Below are 20,979 nucleotides of genomic sequence, written 5' to 3'. Positions count from 1 at the left end.
GTCATCTGCTCCTGTGTGCTCTGGTCAGATATATCCTTCTCCCAAAGGTGCAGATTCAGGCCATCCTTTGAAATAAATTCTTCTCGGGGGAGGGGCAGAGGGCTCCACTTTTTATGCTGTTATTATATGGTGGTTTTAGTGGTAATATGGTCCAATTGTTTTTATAAAGCTATTATACATTTTTCAAATATGCTTTAGTGTTTATGGCTGAAATAAAATGATGTATAGAATTTGTTTTCAAATGCTTTAGCAAAGACATAGAAAGTTGGTAAGTTGATGGCAATGTATGTACAAATGTGCTTGACACAATGGATGTGTGTATGGATTGTGATAAGAGCTGTACAAGCTACCAGTAAAATGATTAAACATAATAATAAGGCGTTCCGAAGCCATAAAAAAAGGGGGAAAAAGTTGGTGAAAGAGGAACATAAACAAGAGAGACAGAATGTTGAGACTGTAGAAGCTGGAGGTTCATTCTACTTGTTTCCTACTTTGATTTCTGCATAAATGTCCCATAAGATTAAACTTTTTTAAAACATGGGCTTTAGCAATAAACTATTAACTATAGGCTTGAATTATGGCTTCACCATTTATCAGTTATAACTAAACTTATAAGCTTACAGTTACCTAACTTCTTTATAGTTCAAAAATTCTATGTGTTTCAAGGAGATAATACAGTATTTACCTCAGAGGATAACGTGAAGAATGAATGTGTCTGAATAAAATTTTGAAAATAGAGTCTGGTATGCAATATACAGGATTGCCAACATCACTCTGACCTAAAATAACTTACCTCTTTACAGACTGAAGATGCAGACATTTATGCTAGAATCTGTTTAAATTTTGAACCTTGAGAAAATAACTTCTTTTCATTATTACGGGTAGTCCCCAACATACAACATATTCAGGTTACAACAAACCATACTTTTGGCCATTTGGGGGGCTTTTTTTGGATATTTTCCCCATTCGTAATATGTAATACATACAAAGTTGCAGCACAAAATTTATTTAAGCTGTCACTCTCAGATGTTTATTCAAAGATATTCATATTTACTGTGCAAAAAACTGCTGTATAACAGCCTGTGGCAATAATAATAAAAACTAAAGAAAAAAAGCTACTTATGTCAGAACCTACTTGCAACTAAGTTCCTGAAAGCCTCCCTTCTGTCAGGAACTACCTGTACTCCTGTACTGTTCCTCACCGCCAAGGGGGAGCTGAAGAAGAGGCCTAAGAATCACCCAGTGAAACGTAGATGAGGGTCAGAGGGCACAAGCCCACTCAAGCTCTCCCTGAAACTAAAATTTCTGACAGCACACTAAAAACTATTACCTAAAGATTCTAAAATTAATACTGGGCAGATTAGGGAGAGGAGCTAAACCTTAAAGGAGGTTTTATAACAAAGATGAGTTTTTCTAGGACATATTTGTTTAGTTTGGGGTTTTTCCCTTTTACCTCTTAGTTTTAGACCTTGTGGACCTGCACAACAAACACAAGCAATAAAAACTTAAAGGAACTCCATCTTTCTGGACGGCTAGGGAAATGGGCCTCTGAAAGACAGAAAGTCTACGTCTCTTTAAAATTTTATTTATTTCCCTTTCCTCTCGACTGGCCACGTCCAAATGTAGCCTGTTCCAAGCTGCAACGGGGCAGCTGGTCAGAAACCCTCAGGCTCAGTCCCAAGAGCAATCTCGTCTTTCTGGTCAGAGGGGGAGGGAAGGGAGCTGTGGCCTGAAGATGGTTCAAAAATCCCACTCTTTTTTTTTTTTTTAACCATTTCTCCATAAAGTCAGTACTAGCCATGCAAAACTACCCAGCAGCCCAAGTGGCTGAACTGAGAGAGAGCCTCTGGCTTTCTAAAGCAGAGAACCAGGATAGGGGACCTGAGAATCAAATAATATGAAGAAAGTATCAGAGATGAAACCTGAGAAAAAAAGGGGGGGTGGGGCTGAATTAAAACAAAAACCTGGTAATTAAGTGCATGTACTAACCTAAGACATTCGCCCACTCACCTTGCACATACCAAAAATTTTTTTAAAATTAAGAAAACAAAGATACCAAAGTAATACAAAAATGTTGAAAACTGCACAAACTGGAACTATAGTCCAGGTAAGGAGAGAAAGAATTTACAAATCAAACCTAACCGGTTGACTACATCCCAAAAAAAAAAATTCTATGGAGAGTGATTAATTAATAGTATTTCATCATAATATTTAAAATACCCAGGATAAAACCCAAAGTTACTTAACATAGGGAGAAAAAAAATAGTGACCAATTCTGAAATTGGTCAGGAAATTTGGGGGGAAAAAGACAGTCAACATTGCCAAATACAAGACAACACAGCAGTTATCAAATACTTTAAAACACCTGTCATAGTCATGGTGCAATCAGGAGGTAAAGGCAACATGTTTCCAAAGTTGCAACAAAGCAGAGAAATTGTAAAAACGAACGTGAGCATGCCACACTGAAAAATCCAAGAGTTAAACACTTAAAATTACTAGATGGGCTGAATAACAGAAAGAAATTATGACAGAAGGCATGGTAAACTAAGGCTATTATCAGGGGTCCTCAAACTTTTTAAACAGGGAACCAGTTCACTGTCCCTCAGACCTGTTGGAGGGTTGGACTATAATTAAAAAAAAAAAACTATGAACAAATTCCTGTGCACACTGCACATATCTTATTTTGAAGTAAAAAACACCCAGCAGACCAGATAAATGTCCTCGGCGGGCCGCATATGGCCTGCAGGCCGGAGTTTGAGAACCCCTGCTAGATGTACCCACACTAGTCAATCTGTAGAATTTTTTAATGCAAAATATTCAAATGACTTCAAGAATCTATCACAAAATATCAAGTAATATTTTTTTTCTCTAAAAGGGGGGAGGGGGAAAAGAGAATGGTACAGAAAAAACATTGTACGAAATAAAGGCTGTGTCCTAGGAAAGCGGAATCAATGCGATGGCAATGGGTGTTTGGTATCTTAAAATAATTCAATTGAAACATAATGGTATAAATTGGTTTAAAGCAAAAGAGGGACAATTATATATCACAAAAATTATAATCAAATGAAAGCTAGAGAGGCTATACTTATAACAGATAAAGCAGACTTCAGAACAAGGACAATTACCAAGGATATAGCTGAAAATTCAAACCATGTAGAAACTAAACCACACAATCATAAACCACCAATGGGTTAAAGAAGATGTAATTATAGAGATTAAAAGAAATACTTGGAGATAGGGAAACATAAAAGAAAAACAAATTTCTGTATATACTCGTGTATAAGCCGAGTTTTTCAGCACATTTTTAATGCAGTTTGTGTGGTAAAATTAGGTGCCTTGGCTGATATTCGGGTCGGCTTATACTTGAGTATATATGGTATACGATATATAAATGTAAGCAATTACATTAAATCTTTAAAAAGGCCATTACCGGTCAACTTGATTCCACATCATGCCAAATAGGATTGCTAAGGCTGCTAACTCTTTACTGAATTCTGCTTATTTTCTCACAGTAACTGGTGGTTTTGAACCACCAACCTTTTGGTTAAGAGCAAAGCACTTAACCACTGTACCTTCAGATTTCCTTACATAAGAATAAGAAAGATTTCAAATCAATAACCTAATCTTCTGCAATAAGGAACACTTTTTTTAATGCAAACTAAAAACACAGCAAGTAAAGAAATGAAAAGGAATACATAAATAAAAACAAGTTTCTCTAGTAAAAACTATATAGCATTTTTTAAAATTCATACTCATAATCTCTGCATTCTGGTTGGAATGTTTAGTCCATTAACGCTTATTGTAATTATTGATATGCTTAGATTTATGTCTATTTATTATACTTCTACATGTCTCATTTTTTAATTTTCACCCCCTTAGTGTTATTTGCATAATTATGTTACATGACTTAGATTTACAGATATAATTAAGCTTACTAATTTGGTCTCAAAGTGTATCCAGAGGGACTGAACTTAACAAAGAGGTGACATGCAAAGGGGCTGAGAATGACCTCTGGGTGCTGAAACCAACAGCCACAAGAAAATGGGCATTTCGATTCTACTATCAGGAAAGGAATTCTGTCAATAAGAATGATCTTGGAAGCAGATTTTTCCCCAAAGGCAAAAGATAAAAACAACCCATTTCAGGTTTACAATACCCAAAGCATCCATGTGTGCGAGATGTGCAAAACTGTAAGCTAGTGTTTGGATGCTGTTTGAGCCACAAATTTTCTGGTGATTTATTATACCCAGAAACTAACCTACTCTATACAAGATGAATTATTTGCCTCTTGCTGCTAATTAGATATTTTCATTCACTTTGAATTTAATATGCATAGCTTTTGGTTTATACCTCAATGTAAAGAAAATCTGCACGACTAGCCCCATAAATAATATCGTGATAAAGGAGAAAAGATGGAAATTGTTCAATGTTTCATTTGCTTGGATCCATAATCAACACCCATGGAATCAACAACCAAGAAATCAAGCAACATAGTGAATTGAGCACAACTGCTACCAAAAGGAGTTGAAGAGTAAACTCGTCACTTTGAGAATGAACATGCACCCAGCCCAAGTAATTGTATTTTCAACTGCCTCCTATGCTTGCAGAAGCTGGAAAATGAATAAGGAAAACCAAAGAATAGCTGATACATTTAAATTATGGTGTTGGCAAAAAAACAAACAAATATACTTGACAGAACAAATCTATTTTGGAAATAGTACAGCCAGATGTTCCTTTGAAGCAGTGTTGGCAAGACTTTGCCTCATGTACATGTTATCAGGAGGGACCAGTCTCTGGAGGAGGACATCATGCTTGGTAGAGGGTCAGTGCAAAAGAAGACGCTCAAGGAAATGGACACTGTGGCTACAGCCATGGGCTCAAAGAGGAACAACTGTCAATGGGCTGGATAGGGTCCCACTCTGTTACACTGGAGCAGAAGGAGCTAAAACGGACTTGACAGCACCTAACAGCAGCGACAGCACCTTTGGGTCTCATTTTCCTTACTCTCAAATCAAAACCAAACTCACTACCATCAAGTAAATTCTGAGGCCTGTGGCGTAGTGGTTACACATAGGGCTGCTAACTGAGAGGTCAGCAGTTCAAAACTACCAGCCACTGAGGGGAAGCGGTAGTCTTGGAAACCCCACAGAGGCAGTGCACCCTCCCCTACAGGGTCACTATGAGTTGGTGTGTTAATTTAGCTTCCTTTATCTGTAGGCTGATTTTTATCAAATTTGAGGCATTTCTGGCCTTTGTATCATCAAATCTTATTTCTGCCACTTCCTCTCTTCTCCTTCTGGGATTCCTGTTACATGGATATTGGTATACTTGATGTTGTTCCACATCTTTGAAGCCCTCTTTTTTTTTTGTCCATTTTAATTCAATCATTTTGGTTAAATTCCTTTCATTTATAAGATCTGTCACAACTCTTTTCCTCTCCGTATGAATCACATTTTTTGTTGTTAAACCCCAGACATTTTTAGATAGCATGTGATAACTCCGGAATTTCATTTTCTGTATATTTTCTTGTTTTGTTTTACCTTTCCGGGATTTAAATCTGCTCTCTCAAATTTTAATTCTTCTTTGCATTATTGAGACTGGTTTTGAAGTGAGCGCACTCCAAGTCTACATTTATTTGGTCAAAGAATACATCCAAACACCTGTGTCCTGGTCGTTGATGTGTGTGTAGACTGAAAAGAGCACATTCAAAGCTCAGTCAGTTCACAAGTCTCCCTTAGTCCTTGTTTTTGGTAGATTCTCTCTGGTGCCCCCTACACGTGCATGTACTTTCACAATTAATCTGGTGATGTATGGAGGACTTATTCCATTAAGGTTTTCTTATTTCCAGTCTCTCTGTTAAATTTCTGGTGGGTACGTCCCATCCCAAGCAAATCCACAACCTCAGAATAGCAAATATATGGGTTTTCTTTGTTTGTGTCCTCTCAAGTTCAACAATTTTAGCTGTCAAATCCACAAGCTTTTCCCAGTGACCTGACTGAGCCAAGTTCCATGGCTGCAAAGTTGCTTGTTTTCCAAACTACAGTTCTTGCTGAAGATGGTGAGTGAGGAAAGAGAAGGTGTGAAGCACACGGGAAGGCTACAGACTACCACTATTTTGACAATCAGAGCCAGTGCTTTTCTAATAAATGCATCTACATGGATAGTCTACCGTTGACAAATTTCTAAAGCCAAAATAATTTTAGGCAAAAACATTTTTGTCGTGTGTGTGTGTGTGTGTGTGTGTGTGTTTGTGCGTGCTTATGTGTATGAAGAAGAGACACCGAACTATTCACACAACCATACTAGAAATCTTTCTTATGAATGTTTTTATTTTATCTTCCTCAATTTATAAAAGTAAAAGAAAGGGTGGGGGGAGACAGATTCTGGGGGAGACTAGATCATTTAAGATTAAAAATTGCATGCTCAACCTTGCTCAGCTAAACAGTCATTTCATGATACCTACCTTCCCGACATGATTACTGAAGACAGACGTGTGCAAATGTGGTGAAGAAAGCTGATAGTGCCTGGCTATCAAAAGATATAGCGTCTGGGGTCTTAAAGGCTTGAAGGCAAACAAGCGGCCATCTAGCTCGAAAACAACAAAGCCCACAGAGAAGAAGCACACAAGCCTGTGTGAACACGAGGTGTTGAAGGGATCATGTAGCAAGCACCAAAGAATAAAAACCATCATTGTGTGACCACCTTCCCCACATAAACGCTGAAGATGAATGTGTGCATAAGTGTGGTGAAGAAGGCTGATGATGCTATCAAGACCTATAGTGTCTGGGGACTTAAAGGCTTGAAAGTAAACAAGTGGCCATCCCAGAAGCAACAAAGCCCATATGGAAGCAGCACACCAACATGTGTGATCAGGAAGGGCCGAAGGGATCAGGCTTCAAGCACCAAAGGGGAGGGGGGAGGGATTCATATCATCATGAATGAGGGTGGCGCATGATGGGGACCCAATGCCCATCTGTAGACAGCTGGACATACCCTACTGAGGGGTCGTGGGGAGGAGATGAGTCACTTAGGGTTCCATATAGCAATAATGAAACCCACAACCTTCCTCTAGTTCTTAAACGCTTCCTCCCCCCAACTACAATGACCCCAATTCTACCTTGCAAACTTGGTTAGACCAGAGGATGCACAGCGGTACAGATGGGAACTGGAAACACGGGGAATCTAGGACAGATGAACCCCTCAGAACCAGAGGTGACAGTGGCGATACCGGGAGGGAAGGGGGGGTAGAGAGGGGGAATCGATCACAAGGATCTACATATAAGGATCTACATATAACCTCCTCTCTCAGGGATGGGCAACAGAAGGGTGGGTGAAGGTAGACGCCGGGCAGTGTAAGATAAGATATAGTAATTTATAAATTATTAAGGGTTCATGAGGGAGGGGTGAGGGGGAAGGGGGAGGGGGAAAAGGAAAATGAGCTAATTCCAAGAATCCAAGAGGAAAGCGAATTTTGAGAATGATAAGGGCAACAAATGTATAAGTGTGCTTTGCACAATTGATGTATGTATTGTGGTGAATTGTATGAGCCCAAATAAAATGATTTTTTAAAAATCGCATGCTCAGAAAGACTAAATTTTAAGTGGACATGATCATTGGAACCAAGCACTCTCTTACTTAAAAAATGCAAATCTGACTTCTCTGAACCTTAGTTTTTGTCTTTTCTTTTTTAAAAAAGTGAGATTATTGTTATAATCCAGAAATCAATGACTAAATCTCAGTGGGTCTAGAAATGGTGATTTAATGACTTGGTAATAGGAAGCTAGAACTGGTACCAGCAAACATAGGTAAAAGTAAAAAGGCAAACTAACAAGTTACAGTATCCAGGAATATTTAATAGATCTTTCTATATAGTTTGTGGTAGGCAGTCTGTACAATGGCTCCAGGGATCCCCCATCTCCAGGTATCAATTACTCTGAGTGAACTTCATTTACTGACTTCCTTCTATGAACATAAAAGTACAGGATGAGGTGTCACTTCTGAGATTAGGTTTTAAAGCGCAAATAGCTTCCCTTTTGGGAGCTCTCTTCGATGTGATGCTCTAGGGAAGCGAGCTGCCACATCCTGCATAACCCTGTGGAGAAACCCACACAGCAAAGGGCTTGAGTCTGGCCAAGAGCCAGTGAGCAGCTAACAGTGACTACAGGAGGAGTACTGTTGAAAGGGGATTCTCCAGCACCAGACAAGTAACTCCAGTCAACATCTGGATGGCAGCTTCTTAAGAAACGCTTGGGCACTCCCAGACTCCAAAACTCCCGGAAACAGTGAAAATGTTGTTGTTTTCAAGGAAGTGTTGGCACAATCTGTTAGGCAGCAAAAGATAACACAAGCTTAAGTATTCCTGCTGTTTGTGATTAAAAGTGTGTCTGCCCATATCCTAATTCCTCAGGAAATAACCACCACTATCACGCCCACTTCAAGGAGCCCTGGGGGCGTAGTGGTTGAGTGTTAGCAGTTTGCAATCACCAGCCACTCCTTAGCTGAAAGATCATGCTTTCTACTTTCTTAAAGATTTACAGTCTCGAAAGCCCAGAGGCAATTCTACCCCATCTTCTGGAGTCATTTCCAGATGGAGTTGACTCGATGACATTGACTTTTTTGAGTTTTACCCACTCCCAAAGGAGCCCTAAAGGTGTAGTGGGTTACACATGGGCTAAAAAAAGGTCAACAGTTTGAAACTACCAGCCATAGCATTAGAGAACACAAAGCCTGGGGCACTCCCAAGGTCAGTTCTACTCTGTCTTCTGGGGTCACGATGAGTCAGGATGGACCTGATAGCAGTGAGTTACCACCTCCACATCGTCTTAGTTCATTCAACAAGTATTTCTACACACGTACCTAGTTTTCTATACCCCCAGGGGCATGTGGTTAGGCATTGGGCTGCTAACTGCAAGATCCACAGTTAAAAACCACCAGCCACTCCTCAGGAGAAAGACGGGGCCATCATACTACCATGAAGAGTTGCAGCGTCAAAAACCCACAGTCCTATGGTGTCTCATTGAGTTGGCAGTGAATTTCAAGTCCTAGGTTTCTGAGGGCGACAAAGAAGCATAATTGTTCATAGGCTTCAGAAATTATATAGTCAAAGGGAATTTCTCAGTTGTCTTTACGTAACTTGAGATTCAAGGCAAAGAACAGTTTATAGGTTCCTTTGAAGAACACAGAACTATAAATGAAAGAAAAGAGAAAAATTAAACTGGGGAAAAAACAACTGGAATTGCACTAGCATCACGCTAGGACATTGTTACTTGCACACAGATCAATTAGTAATGGCATAAACATGACAGGAGTCCAAGCAGGTGGGTGATCTCAGGATACAGGCAATCTCGGGACCCCTCACCTTCAATGCTGTTACTCTCTCATAGACACCCTCATTATAGAGTTTCCAGATGGTGTCCTCCTATAGCCTAGGAGGCGAGCCCTTAAAAGGAGGAATTATAGATAGACAAGGAGCTGTCTTTTAGGAGTAGGCTTTTACACTGCCATCACGCACCACTGTATCTCTCGGTGGGGAGGCTAAGAAATGCAATCTCTATATTAAAAACCTAAATTAAGTGGCTAGAATCTGGGGCACTCTTTTACTAAAAAGAGTATGAGAAAAATGAACACGATAAAACAGCAGACATTTATAGTCAGGGTTAAAAAGAAACTGGATTTTTTTTTTCCATTTTGGGTGGGAGGGGGTGTTAGTGGCAGATCTGGACAATACAGTAAATTATCAGAAAACTTAGAAGTTGCATTGCTAGCAATATAATAATTACCAAGCTAGTGTTCAAATATTTCTAAACCTTCGAAAACTCTTTTTCAACAAGGTACTGGCATAACATATCAGAAGGAATCCAAGACTGAAGAAACTTCCAGAAAAAGCATTATTGTGACACTTGGTCATACCTACCCACGGAATACAAGAAAAGAGGTATTAGATTCATATAACAAAAAAGAGGGGTTATGCAGACAGACTGTTATCTTCAGATAAAAGGCACAATGTTATCAGGTTATGTGGGAAACAGAAGGATTTCTCTCAAGCTGTCTCCCCCAAATATATACCAGACTTAGCTGCTTGAGAATGACTATACACTTGGAGGTCATCAGGAGTAGATTAGGGGTCATTCTCCCAGAGCTAGACTAAGCAGATACCACTGTTTAATCCCACAAGTAGGGCCCATTCCCTTCTGATAAGGATAGTAGCTGTCTGTTTCCTTGTAGGAGACACCAGAGAGGTCAAACCCGCCCAAGGATGACCAAGGTTGATCATGTCCTGCTAAAGAGATATACAATTGGTTAGCAATAAAGAAGAGGCTCTCTCCGGAGCCCTGGAAGCTCTCCCGGGTCCTGGCTTCCCGGGGTCCTCTCTGGCTCTAGGGCCAGGGGAGGCTCCCTGGTTCACTGCCCCCAAGGCTGCTCCTGCTCTCGTGGCCGAGTTCCCCCCACAAGGACCATCAGGCGGGGCTGAGGTGAGCAATGTGTCTGACCATGAATTGTGTCTGACTCCACTTATTCCAATCTCTCCTTTCTCATGCTATGACTTTACTATAATCCTTAACTATTATCGCTGTACAATTGCACCTACCGGACCTGTGATGATTTGTGGGGAACCCATCTCCCCTTCACCTCACAAGGTCATATAAATAATGTTCAAAAGAAGTGAACCTGAATATTATTTCCCACTGACTAGCTCCTGTGTGAGCCCTGGAAGCATAGCTGGTTAAGTGCAGCATTGCTATCTGCAAGGTCAGCAATCAGAAATGAACAGCTGCTCTGAGGGAGAAGGATGAGGTTTTCTATTCCCAATAGTTAAGTCTCAGAAACCCCGAAGTGAAGTTCTAGTCTACCCAATAAGGTTGCTAGTTGTCAGAATCAACTCGGTGGCAATGAGTAGTAGTACCTCCTTTGTACTAGGAAATATCCTAGGTGCAGAGGAAGACTCAGAGATATTAAAAATGCAACATGAAACTCCATACTACACAGTGTATACTATTTATATTAAATTTCTAGAAAAGGCAAAACTATACAGAAAGGAAGTAGATCAGTGGTTGGCTAAGGCTGAGGCTGGATGAGAGAGCAAAAACAGTCTGAAAAAGGACACAGAGTGAAATTGCCTGAAAACAACTATAGTGATGGTTGTAGAGCAACATACATTTAGTAAAAAGGATCAACGATACTTTAAAATGGGTAAATTAGACATAAATGCTGTTTAAAAGAATTTGCAAACTCTATATTTTTATGATTCCATTATCTGTCTCCCTAAAATTGTTTTCTTAACTGTAGTAGCTCTATGAAAAGCTTAAACAGCCTTGTCAAGAGTGAAGCCATTTTGAGCTGACAGAAGCCATTATGAACTATAAATGAACTAGCAATGAACTATAAATGAACTAGCTGATATTAGGGAGGCAGGCTGTGCTGACAAGTGCAACGAATGTACCGAAGGAAATGTATGTTCAGAAGGCTTGAAAGAACGATCAGAGCAGTTATTGTTTAACTAAGAATGGCTAACCGCAATATCCTGCTTCTGTACTGTTTGCTTGTGAACCTGCACATTGCCACAGTATAAAAACCTTTGGAAAAGTGAACAGGGGACCGCTCAGTCTCCTCTCAAGAGAGCTGACGGTCCCTGTGCAGGAAATAAAACTTTTTCTTTGGAACTTGTCGGCGGTCTGGGTTGTTTTCTTTCTGGGAACGGACAGTAGGCTACAACATAACCAGACAATACCCTACAGATTCAGAACGATCCTCCTACAAAATATTCTCAGACTTATCATATCAAGTAAGCTTAACTTTCTTAAACTACTGGTGTTTTCACTTTTCCCCCCATCTATGGCATATCTTGTCTCTTTATTAAATATTCAACAAATATTGCCTGCCAATAGTGTAAAAGTAAAATTGACTGCATAGTGTGGAATACACAGTATCATGCCGATGTACTCATTAAATACCCAGTACTTTTCTAACACTACAGTCACATAAAAATTAAGATTCCAAAACTATTTCATCAATATTTTAAGATAATTCTCACAATTACTATTTAAAACAAAACTAATAAATCTCACCTCCTACTACATCTAGTGTCACCCTATAGTAACAAGTCAGACATGAAATTTACTCAAGACTAAGTTTTGGTCTAAAGATAGCCATCGTCATTCTGTGATGCCCACCTTCCCAACGCGGTCACTGAAGACAAAATGGGAGCATAAACAAATGTGGCGAAGAAAGCTGATGGTGCCTGGCTATCAAAAGATGTAGCATCTGGGGTCTTAAAGGCTTGAAGATAAACAAGTGGCCATCTAGCTATGCAGTAACAAAGCCCACATGGAAGAAGCACACCAGCCTGTTTGATCGTGAAGTGTCGATGGGATCAGTTCTCAGGCATCTAAGACCCAGAAGTGGGGTGGGGGGTGGGGGGTGGAGTGGAGACCCAATGCCCATCTGTAGACAATTGGACATCCTCTCACATAGGGGTCACAGGGAACAGATGAGCAGTCAGGGTTCGGTCCTTCACCTCACTATCATGACCTCAATTCTAGCTTACAAATCAGATTTGACCAGAACATGCACACTGCTACAGTTAAGATACCCCAACAAGGGGAATCCAGGATAGATAAAACCCCCAGGGCCAACAAGGTGAGTAGATATACCACCAGGAGGATTAGGGGAGGGTGGGGGGGAGAAAGAGGGAATCGATCATAAGGATCAATCTATAACCCCTCCCAGGGGTTTGAATAACAGAAAAGTGGGTGACGAGCAATGGAGGATGACGTGAGATATGAAAATAACAGTCTATAACTTATCAAGGATTCGTGAGGGAGGGAAGATAGGAGAAGGAAGGGGAAGAAATGGGGAGCCGATATCAGGGGCTCAAGTGGGAAGAGGATGCTTTGAAAATGAGGGCGGCATATGTGCAAAAGTGCTTCACACACTGAATGACTGTATAGATTGTGATTAAGAGATGTAAAAGACAATTGATGTGTGTATGGATTGCGATAACAGTTGTATGAGCCCCCAATAAAAGAAGTAAAAAAAGAAAGACACAAAAACAAAGGCAGCCAACGTTATTAGGTGCCATTGAGTCTGTTTGGATTCACAGCAAACCTATTTAGCCAAAATTAAGCAAATTTGCTAGAAAATATTGGAATATTATGAAATTCTCCCAATTTATCTTTTTTTTATTGTTTCTCACATTTCCTATTATTTACACAGCTGGCAGCCCAAGCTGGGGAAAGAAGAGGCTAAAGGTCATCCCTTAAGAGTTATTCTTTACAAGGCACTAAAATTTATAGACTTATTAAAATTAGAAGAAACCCTATTACATTTCTGTAGTTAGATTAAACTAACCACAAATTCTTGGCATCCTTCAGCAAAGAAACTCTTGCACAGGACTCCCTAAGGACCACTCTGTTTCAACACTGGCTAAAGACATTCCCAGAACCGAAGAAGCAGATACATACCTTCTGAAGGTTATCTGGTAACTGCGGCAGTAAATAAAGCATTCAAGAAATGCTACATGTTAACTTACATTCTTCCTACTCATAGTAATCTATCTACAAAGCTTTAAAACGAGGTACAGCTCTTTCTTTTTAGATGCCCATTTCCAGGAGACCTTTCATGTGATTTAAGCTTTTTAAAAAAGAGATACATAAGCTTTTGTTAAACACATTTCTCACATGAAATTCTTCTTTGGCCACCCAAACAACCTGTTGATACTGTTGCTAAGTGCTGACCAGCCATTTCCAACTCATAGCAGCCCTCCGTACAGTGAAACAGAACATTTCCCAGGGGTGTGCCCTAATCATCCTCCGTGTTATATTTCAGTCCATGTTGCAGCCCTCTGCCAATTAAGGTCATGGAGGCAGTTCTCTCGTTCAGTGTTCTACTGCTCTACCACATATACTGTCCCTCTGATAACACATCTAAAGTATAAGAGACGAAGTCTTACCATCCTCAGTTCTAAAGAGCATTGTTCATTTTTCTAATAGTTCCTACTATTAGAAAATTCAAAATTCTTTACCAACACCCTAACTCAAAGATATCAATTCTCCTTGGATCTTTATTATTCATTATTCAGCTTCCAAATGCTAATGAGGAAACTGAAAAATACTATGACTTCTGATACGTGGACCTTCAGTCTTCAAAGTAACATCTTTGCTTTTTAACACTTTAAAAAGGCTTTTTGCAGAAGTGAAGCACTTGATGAGGATCAAGCACCGCAGCCATCTGTAGATTACAACTCCGTGTAAAGAAAACCAAACCCCTTACGACTAACATCAAGATAAACAGAGAAAAGACTGACGTTGTCAAGGATTTAATCTTGCTTATTAGACCCACAATCAACGCTCGTGGAAGCAGCAGTCAAGAGATCAAAAGAGTTGCATTAGGTAAATCTGCTGCACAAGCCTTCTTTAAAATGTCAAAAGCAAGGATGTTACTTTGAGGACTAAGGTGCACCTGACTCGAGTCTGGGTATTTTCAATCACTTCAATTACGTTTGAAAGTTGGACATTGACAAAGGAAGATAGAAGAAAAACAGATGCATTTAAACTCGTGTTGGTGAGGAATATTTAAAGTACCATGCACTGCCAAAAGAACAGATATGTCTTGGAAGAAATACAACCAGAATCCCTCCTTACTGGAAAGAATGGCGTGACTTGGTCCCACATGCTTTAGACGTGTCATAAGGAGAGAGTGATTCCTGGAGGACATTATGCTTGGCAAAGCCGAGGGGCAACAAAGGAAAAGAGGCCCCTCAATGAGATGGACTAACAATTTTGAGGATGATACAGGACCAAGCAGTGTTTTGTTTTGCTGCACACAGGGTCACTGAGTCAGCCAACTCAACAGCAACAACATAAACTTTAAAAAAAACAAACTTCACTACCACCAAGTCAATTCTAACTCACAGGGACCCTGTAGGGCACAGCAGAACTGCCCCTCCCTTTGGGTTACAGAGGCTAGAATTCTTTAAAGGAGTAGACAGCCTCATCTTTCTCAGAGGAGCAGAAGTGGGTTTGAGCCATCAATCTTGTGGTTAGCAAACCAGTGCTTAATGCTACAGTGTGACCTAAGCTCCTTCAAATAGCACACCCAATCTCTACAATCTGAATATTGATTTCAAGCTATCCAATTACTGAGATAGTAACAGATACTTTGGTGAAATTGCTGCAACATAGTTCTACCACATAAAACTTTAATTGTGGTATCAATTAGGTATGATTACTGCAAAGCTGTATAGGCAACAGGTAGCAAAGGCTAGAGTTAGTTTATTGGACCCAAAGCAATCCATTAACTAAAGAACAAGTGTAACAGGCTTGAGAAAATGCTACTCCCAAAGCTGACCTTTGAAAAGTCATTCCCTCCCTCTCAACTTTCTGATATTTGAACTCTACAGAATGATTATAAAATTAGCCTGACTCACAGCAGTTTAAAAGTCATCTGGTATAATCCCTGGTACCCCCAACCACCCAATTCAGGAATCCCATTCCACAATAACCCTGAGAAGAAATAATTCAGAGCCTCATAAGCAGTGATACATTGAAAAGATCTCCACACCTGGAAACCTGGGGCTTAGTGCAGCCCTGAACCTTCCTCCCTACTCTGAGAGTTCTCTGGATAAACCATTTCAATTCTTCAGGCCTTTCTTTGTGCAGAAAGAGTAAAAACAGGGGCTAGATGGACTCAAAGTCTCTTCCTGCTCTGAAGTTATAAACTTGTGATTTCCAGTGAGGCTCACTATTTCATGAAAAAAAAAACACACTATTTAGATAGCTCTACTTATATGAAAGGACATTCTAAATTTTCAAATATACATGGACTTTTCAAAACTGAAATTTCACTTCTTGATGCCTACCCTAGAAATACATGCTGTATGCATCGGAAACATGTTTAAGTGTTATCTGTAGCAGCAAAAACTGATAATATTCATTAATAGAGAAATGTTTGGTATGGTATACTTTAGGATACTATGAAGCAGTTTGAAAGTGAAGGAAAAGGTATACTCACTAAAAAGGAAAGACTTCTAAGTCACAGTAAGTCTTTTGAAGTTACAAAACATGTATATTTTAATTCCACCTTTAAAAAAAAACTTTCAGTGTCAGAACATTTAGATCTGTGTTGTCTGGTACAATATCAACTAGTTCCATATGACTATTAAGCTCCAATATATGTGGCTGAAAAACAGAGTTTTAAATTTTATTTCATTTCAATTACTTTACATTTAAACAGCCACATGTGGCTAGCAGTTCCCATACTGGGTAGCACAAACTGATTACCTCTGGAGAGGAAGCTGTGGTCAGAGGTGAGGATGACCAGGGCAAATTTTTGTTTTACTTGTATTATTTGTGAGTTGAAGCAAGAAAATACTTATTATTATTTATACAAAATTTAAATTAAAAAGGCCTTGCAGACATTGACCCAAAATCTACCTATGGTGTGTTGTTGTTAGCTATTAGGTTGGCCACTGGGGTAGCCCCTGATTCATAGGACCCATACACAGTAGGATTAGACCATTATGGTCCACAGGATTTTCATTGGCTGATTTTTGAAAGTAGATCACCAGGTCTTTTTCCTATTCTGCCTTAGGGCGGAAGCTCCAATGAAGCCTTTAGCATCGCAGTAGTGCGCAAGCCTGCCAGTCACCACTGACTGATGGGCGGGGTGGCTGAGCCTTAGGTGCACTGGCAGGGATTAAAACCTGAATCTCTGGCACGGGAGGAAAGAGGCTAACAGCAACTGAACCACCACTGTCCCCAGGAAACAATACACGAAAAAATGCTTCGTTTTTGTCTCTTCTGTTTTTATCATATTTGGGGGAGGAAATGGGCAAATGTGGTAGCTTTCTTCCAAGGCATACTTTATATCACATTTCTTCATATTTCTCCTCCAAACTACTGTGCTCCCCATACTCTTCTTTACAACTATTGTAACTTGATACAAGAGATGAAACAAAACAACCCTAAAGGCTATATTGGTCTGTCACGAGGGAAGTAGGGCATACTTCCCCAAAAGGTTTCCTTACAGGGCTGATAGATTTGTACGTCTCTATGCAACAAGTTTTTAAACTGCCATAGCTGCCTGAGTCCTCTTTTCCAAGGCAAACACCTCCCATTCTGACCAAAGCTGGGCCAGAACCCTTTTGCCATCACAAGGCTCTTTTGTGGCCCAAGACAACAATAACTAAAGTCAGGATATGAACTTTTTTTTTTAGACTTCCCTTAGTGGCATGAAATCTTCACCAAGTCTTAGTCCAAACTTCCTCAACACTTATTCATTCTTTCATAAGTATTTGTGGAATGCTACTGCAAGTCAGGCAATGCACGCAGACAAGGGGATACCAACAGTGAACAAGACATGCTGGCACAGCCTCTACCCGCAAAAGTTTATCCCCCTAAATTCTACTTGGATTGGAGCCAAACCAAGACTCACTACTATGTAGCCTATTCCACCTCATAACAACCCTACATAGGGGTTCCAAGGCAGACAGGCTCATCAATCTCTGGTCTACCAGCTGGTGATTTTGAACAGCCAATTCTGTGGTGAGCAGCCCAGTGCTTACCGCACAGCACACACACGCGCACACAAATCTCAATTTCAATTTAACCAGGGTAGCCCAGTTGACTCCATTCTGAATACCTGGAGGCCAGTCCAGGATCTTTATTCAAATCCCTAGCACAAGGAATGTAGACAGGCCAATACTCCAACACAAGAAGGGAGTCCAACAAGTAATTATTTTAAACCCAGTTTGCAGCTGACCACAGCCAAAAAAAAAGTGAAAGGCAACATTGTGGCAGATGAAGCAAAATTCCTAGGTATTTTCTTTGTTATAAGTCCTCTTCTAAAATTAAACTGCCATATACCTTATTATGTAATGATTTAAATAGAAAGTGATGATTATTATTTTGGTTTGTTTTTCAACAGTGTTCTTGGCTACATAAAAATGATAGCAATCTAATATCTGTACCAAAATATTTGTTGACAGTTGTTCACACTATGCACTGGTTTAAAGAACTATAGGAAGTAGGCTCTCTGCCCTAAAATCCACCTGAAATTATGAAGTTCTGTTGCTTATTTCTCCTTTTTGATCAGGATTCTTCTTTAGAATACTTAAACTAAATGGTCAGTGATGACAGTCAGGCACGACCATCCAGCTCCTCTGGTCTCACAGTAACTTACACAGTTGTTCATGGAAGTCACCGGACACATATTCCAGTTCCTCTCCCCATCCCTTCATCCTCCTCCTTCCTCTGGTGCTCCCAGCAGCAAATAGAGTCTTTTTTTTGTGTCTGCGATGACCACCCACAGACTTTCAAGACCCGAGGAACTTCACAACAAACTCAGAGGTACAATGGGAACACCAAGAGCAATATTAGGCCCATTGGCGGGAATGTCCCATAAAATCATGATCCTCCAAATCGGGGTAGAAAGTCCCATGAAATGCCAAATTGTACATAGACAGTAGACCATATTATCAGCGGATGGAGAGAGAGAGATAAGCAGATAAAATATATATAAAATCTCACATCTTTTAACAGTTAAACCTATTTCAGGTTCAGTTTTGTGGGTTCATTGACCTTAAAAAAATAGCCAAACTCACTGCCATCAAGTTGATGCCTATGGGTCAGGGTAGAACTGCCCCTGCATGTTTCCGAGACTAACTCTACAAAAGTAGAAAGCCTCATCTTTCTTCAATGTAGCCATTGGTGGTTTTGAACTGTTGATCTTGTGTTTGGACTTGCCCTTAGCAGCCTAATATGTAACCTACACTACATCAAAAGGGCTCCTCCTTAGGTCTTATACCACCAGTCAATGTCAGATTTCCCTTCTCCATAAACAGATTTACTACTTCACAAATGGTGGCTCCCTTTTATCTCTTCCTCTTGTCTCTGGTAACCACTAAGAGACTTTGGTCTCATGCATTTCCCTAATGTCATTTCATTTAAGTGAGAGAATACAATGCTTGTCCTTTAACAAATGACTTAATTCACGCCAAGTAATCCATACAATCCAGCCATCAAGGCCAGATGACCTCCTGGAAATTATCACCCACAGAAATCTCTACATTTTGAAGCAAAGATATCCCCTGAAGTCATCTTTGAACCAGATAATAGTTTAACTTAATTAGAAATCAATGTCTGCATTAAGGATTGTAATCCATTAAATGTTCTATGTGTTCAAACTGACAAAAGCAACTTGAAAAGAAAGGGTAGATGAAGAGGCTTATGGGGGGCAACGAGTTTATGTTCAAGACAGTGAATCAGTGGCGAAAAGTTTCAGAAAGGTGGCGAGCACAACAGGAAGATAAGAACACATGTAACCAATGCCAATTCACTGGACATGTAGAAATCGTTTAAGTGGTAAGCATAGTGTTAATAATATGTTCACCAAAGAATATGGCAGAACAGTAAGATTTTTATCATCCCTAGATTATCTCTTTCTTGATTTCTTTCATACACGAAGGAAATAAACTTCTCTACTGATAAGATATAAAACAAAAAACCAACACAATACACACAACAGACAACAGGCTTACACCAACAAAAAAAGAGAGCTGTCCTTACATTTTGACACAGGAGAAGTTAAGCTGTCCCCCTCTCTTTTGCTGTATTATTCATCAGAACATTACTATCACAGTAAAACAGATCTGGACACATACGATCATAAAGATGCTAAAAATGACTATCACACAAAGAAAATACATTGGTTAAAAAAAAGTGGACAAATTCTTATGAAGGTTATTTATGACTAGTTAAACATAAAGGGAAAAAAGAAAAAAAATCTTGTGTTTATTAAGTTACAAAAGGGGAGAGAAAATGAGAACTTAAAGCAATAATATAAATTAGACCACTTAAAGTTTGTCATTGGTGTTGCCAACTGACAAAATTGTTAGATTCACTTAGCACTTGAAAGTAGCAGAGCTTACACATAACACAACTTCCCCCATTCACTCATGGACCCCAACAAAACATACAAGGGCATTTCAAAAAGTTCACGGGAAAATGGAAACAAATGTTAATAAAATTTCTCCACTAACTTTTTTAAGTTCCCCTGTATATCTGTCCTTAACTTCTGGTCAGAGTTACAAAGTAATAACACAAGAATAAGGGTGTTTGGGGTTTGTTTTTTTTTTTTTGCACGCCTAAATACCCTAGTTAAACTAGATCTACTCCTTTGTGAGTATCCTTGGACCAGTCATTTACCTGCTTCAAGTCCCACTAAACTATAACCTTGATAAGAACACTGTAAGTCCATGTGCACAGCACTCAAAGAGCAGTTTCTTCTTAGACAAAGTATGGTTGATAACAATTTTTATCTAATTTTTTGAGAGTTAAATGAGCTATTATATACATAAAGCTCTGGCATCCTGCCTGATCACAGTAAATGCTCCATAAAAGCTAACTGTTAATATCATCAGTTATCAAACCTGAAAGTAACGTTTGAGTACTTTCAAATACTAACAAAAAGTTTTTACACATCTAGTGTAACACTGTAAGCACATTTCACAGAAACCTACCAATAGGTTCGAACGTACTGTAATGAAAATCTAATAATAATTGAGCCCTGAATTATATCAGATCAGAGCTATTACACATTCAGTTGAGACGAACTTTCTCTACTTGAAGAGTTAAAAAAAAAAAAGTCCATAAGGCACCCTGCCCTGCGTCTTCCCCATATCAGGGTCCGATGACCCCCTGCCCTGCACTTGGGAGGAGAGGGGAATGTTGGGATGCCCAAGTCAGCGGTGGGAAAAAGCGAGCATCCCACGCTTCTAGCCCAGACCCACCTTGAGCAGGATGGACGGCGGCAGCTGGTTGATGTCTGGACTTTCGGGGGGTGGCTCCCTGAAACAGTTGCAGGGGACTTCGGAGGGCTCCTGACAGTCCACGTCGCCACACTCCTGCTGCTGCTGGGCGGGCAAGGGGGCGGCGCCCCACGCTCGGACAGCGTCCCCGACGGCTTCTGTAGTGCCACCTTCAG

General features: G+C 39.9%; 1 protein-coding gene across 1 annotated transcript in view; it reads right to left on the bottom strand.

Annotated features, from left to right (window-relative positions):
• Nucleotides 1-20,979, bottom strand: part of FBXL17 (F-box and leucine rich repeat protein 17) — a 581,667-nt gene that overhangs the window by 559,104 nt on the left and 1,584 nt on the right. Inside the window, exon 2 of the mRNA XM_004706643.2 lies at nt 20,786-20,973. Within this exon, the coding sequence (XP_004706700.1) occupies nt 20,786-20,973 (188 nt within the window). The remainder of the gene's footprint in view (nt 1-20,785; nt 20,974-20,979) is intronic.

This window comes from Echinops telfairi, unplaced genomic scaffold, assembly GCF_000313985.2.
Source record: "Echinops telfairi isolate 266 unplaced genomic scaffold, ASM31398v2 ScPeMD7_7469;HRSCAF=8507_1, whole genome shotgun sequence".
In the NCBI taxonomy this organism is placed as follows: domain Eukaryota; kingdom Metazoa; phylum Chordata; class Mammalia; order Afrosoricida; family Tenrecidae; genus Echinops; species Echinops telfairi.
This window is presented reverse-complemented; position numbering and strand designations above follow the sequence as displayed.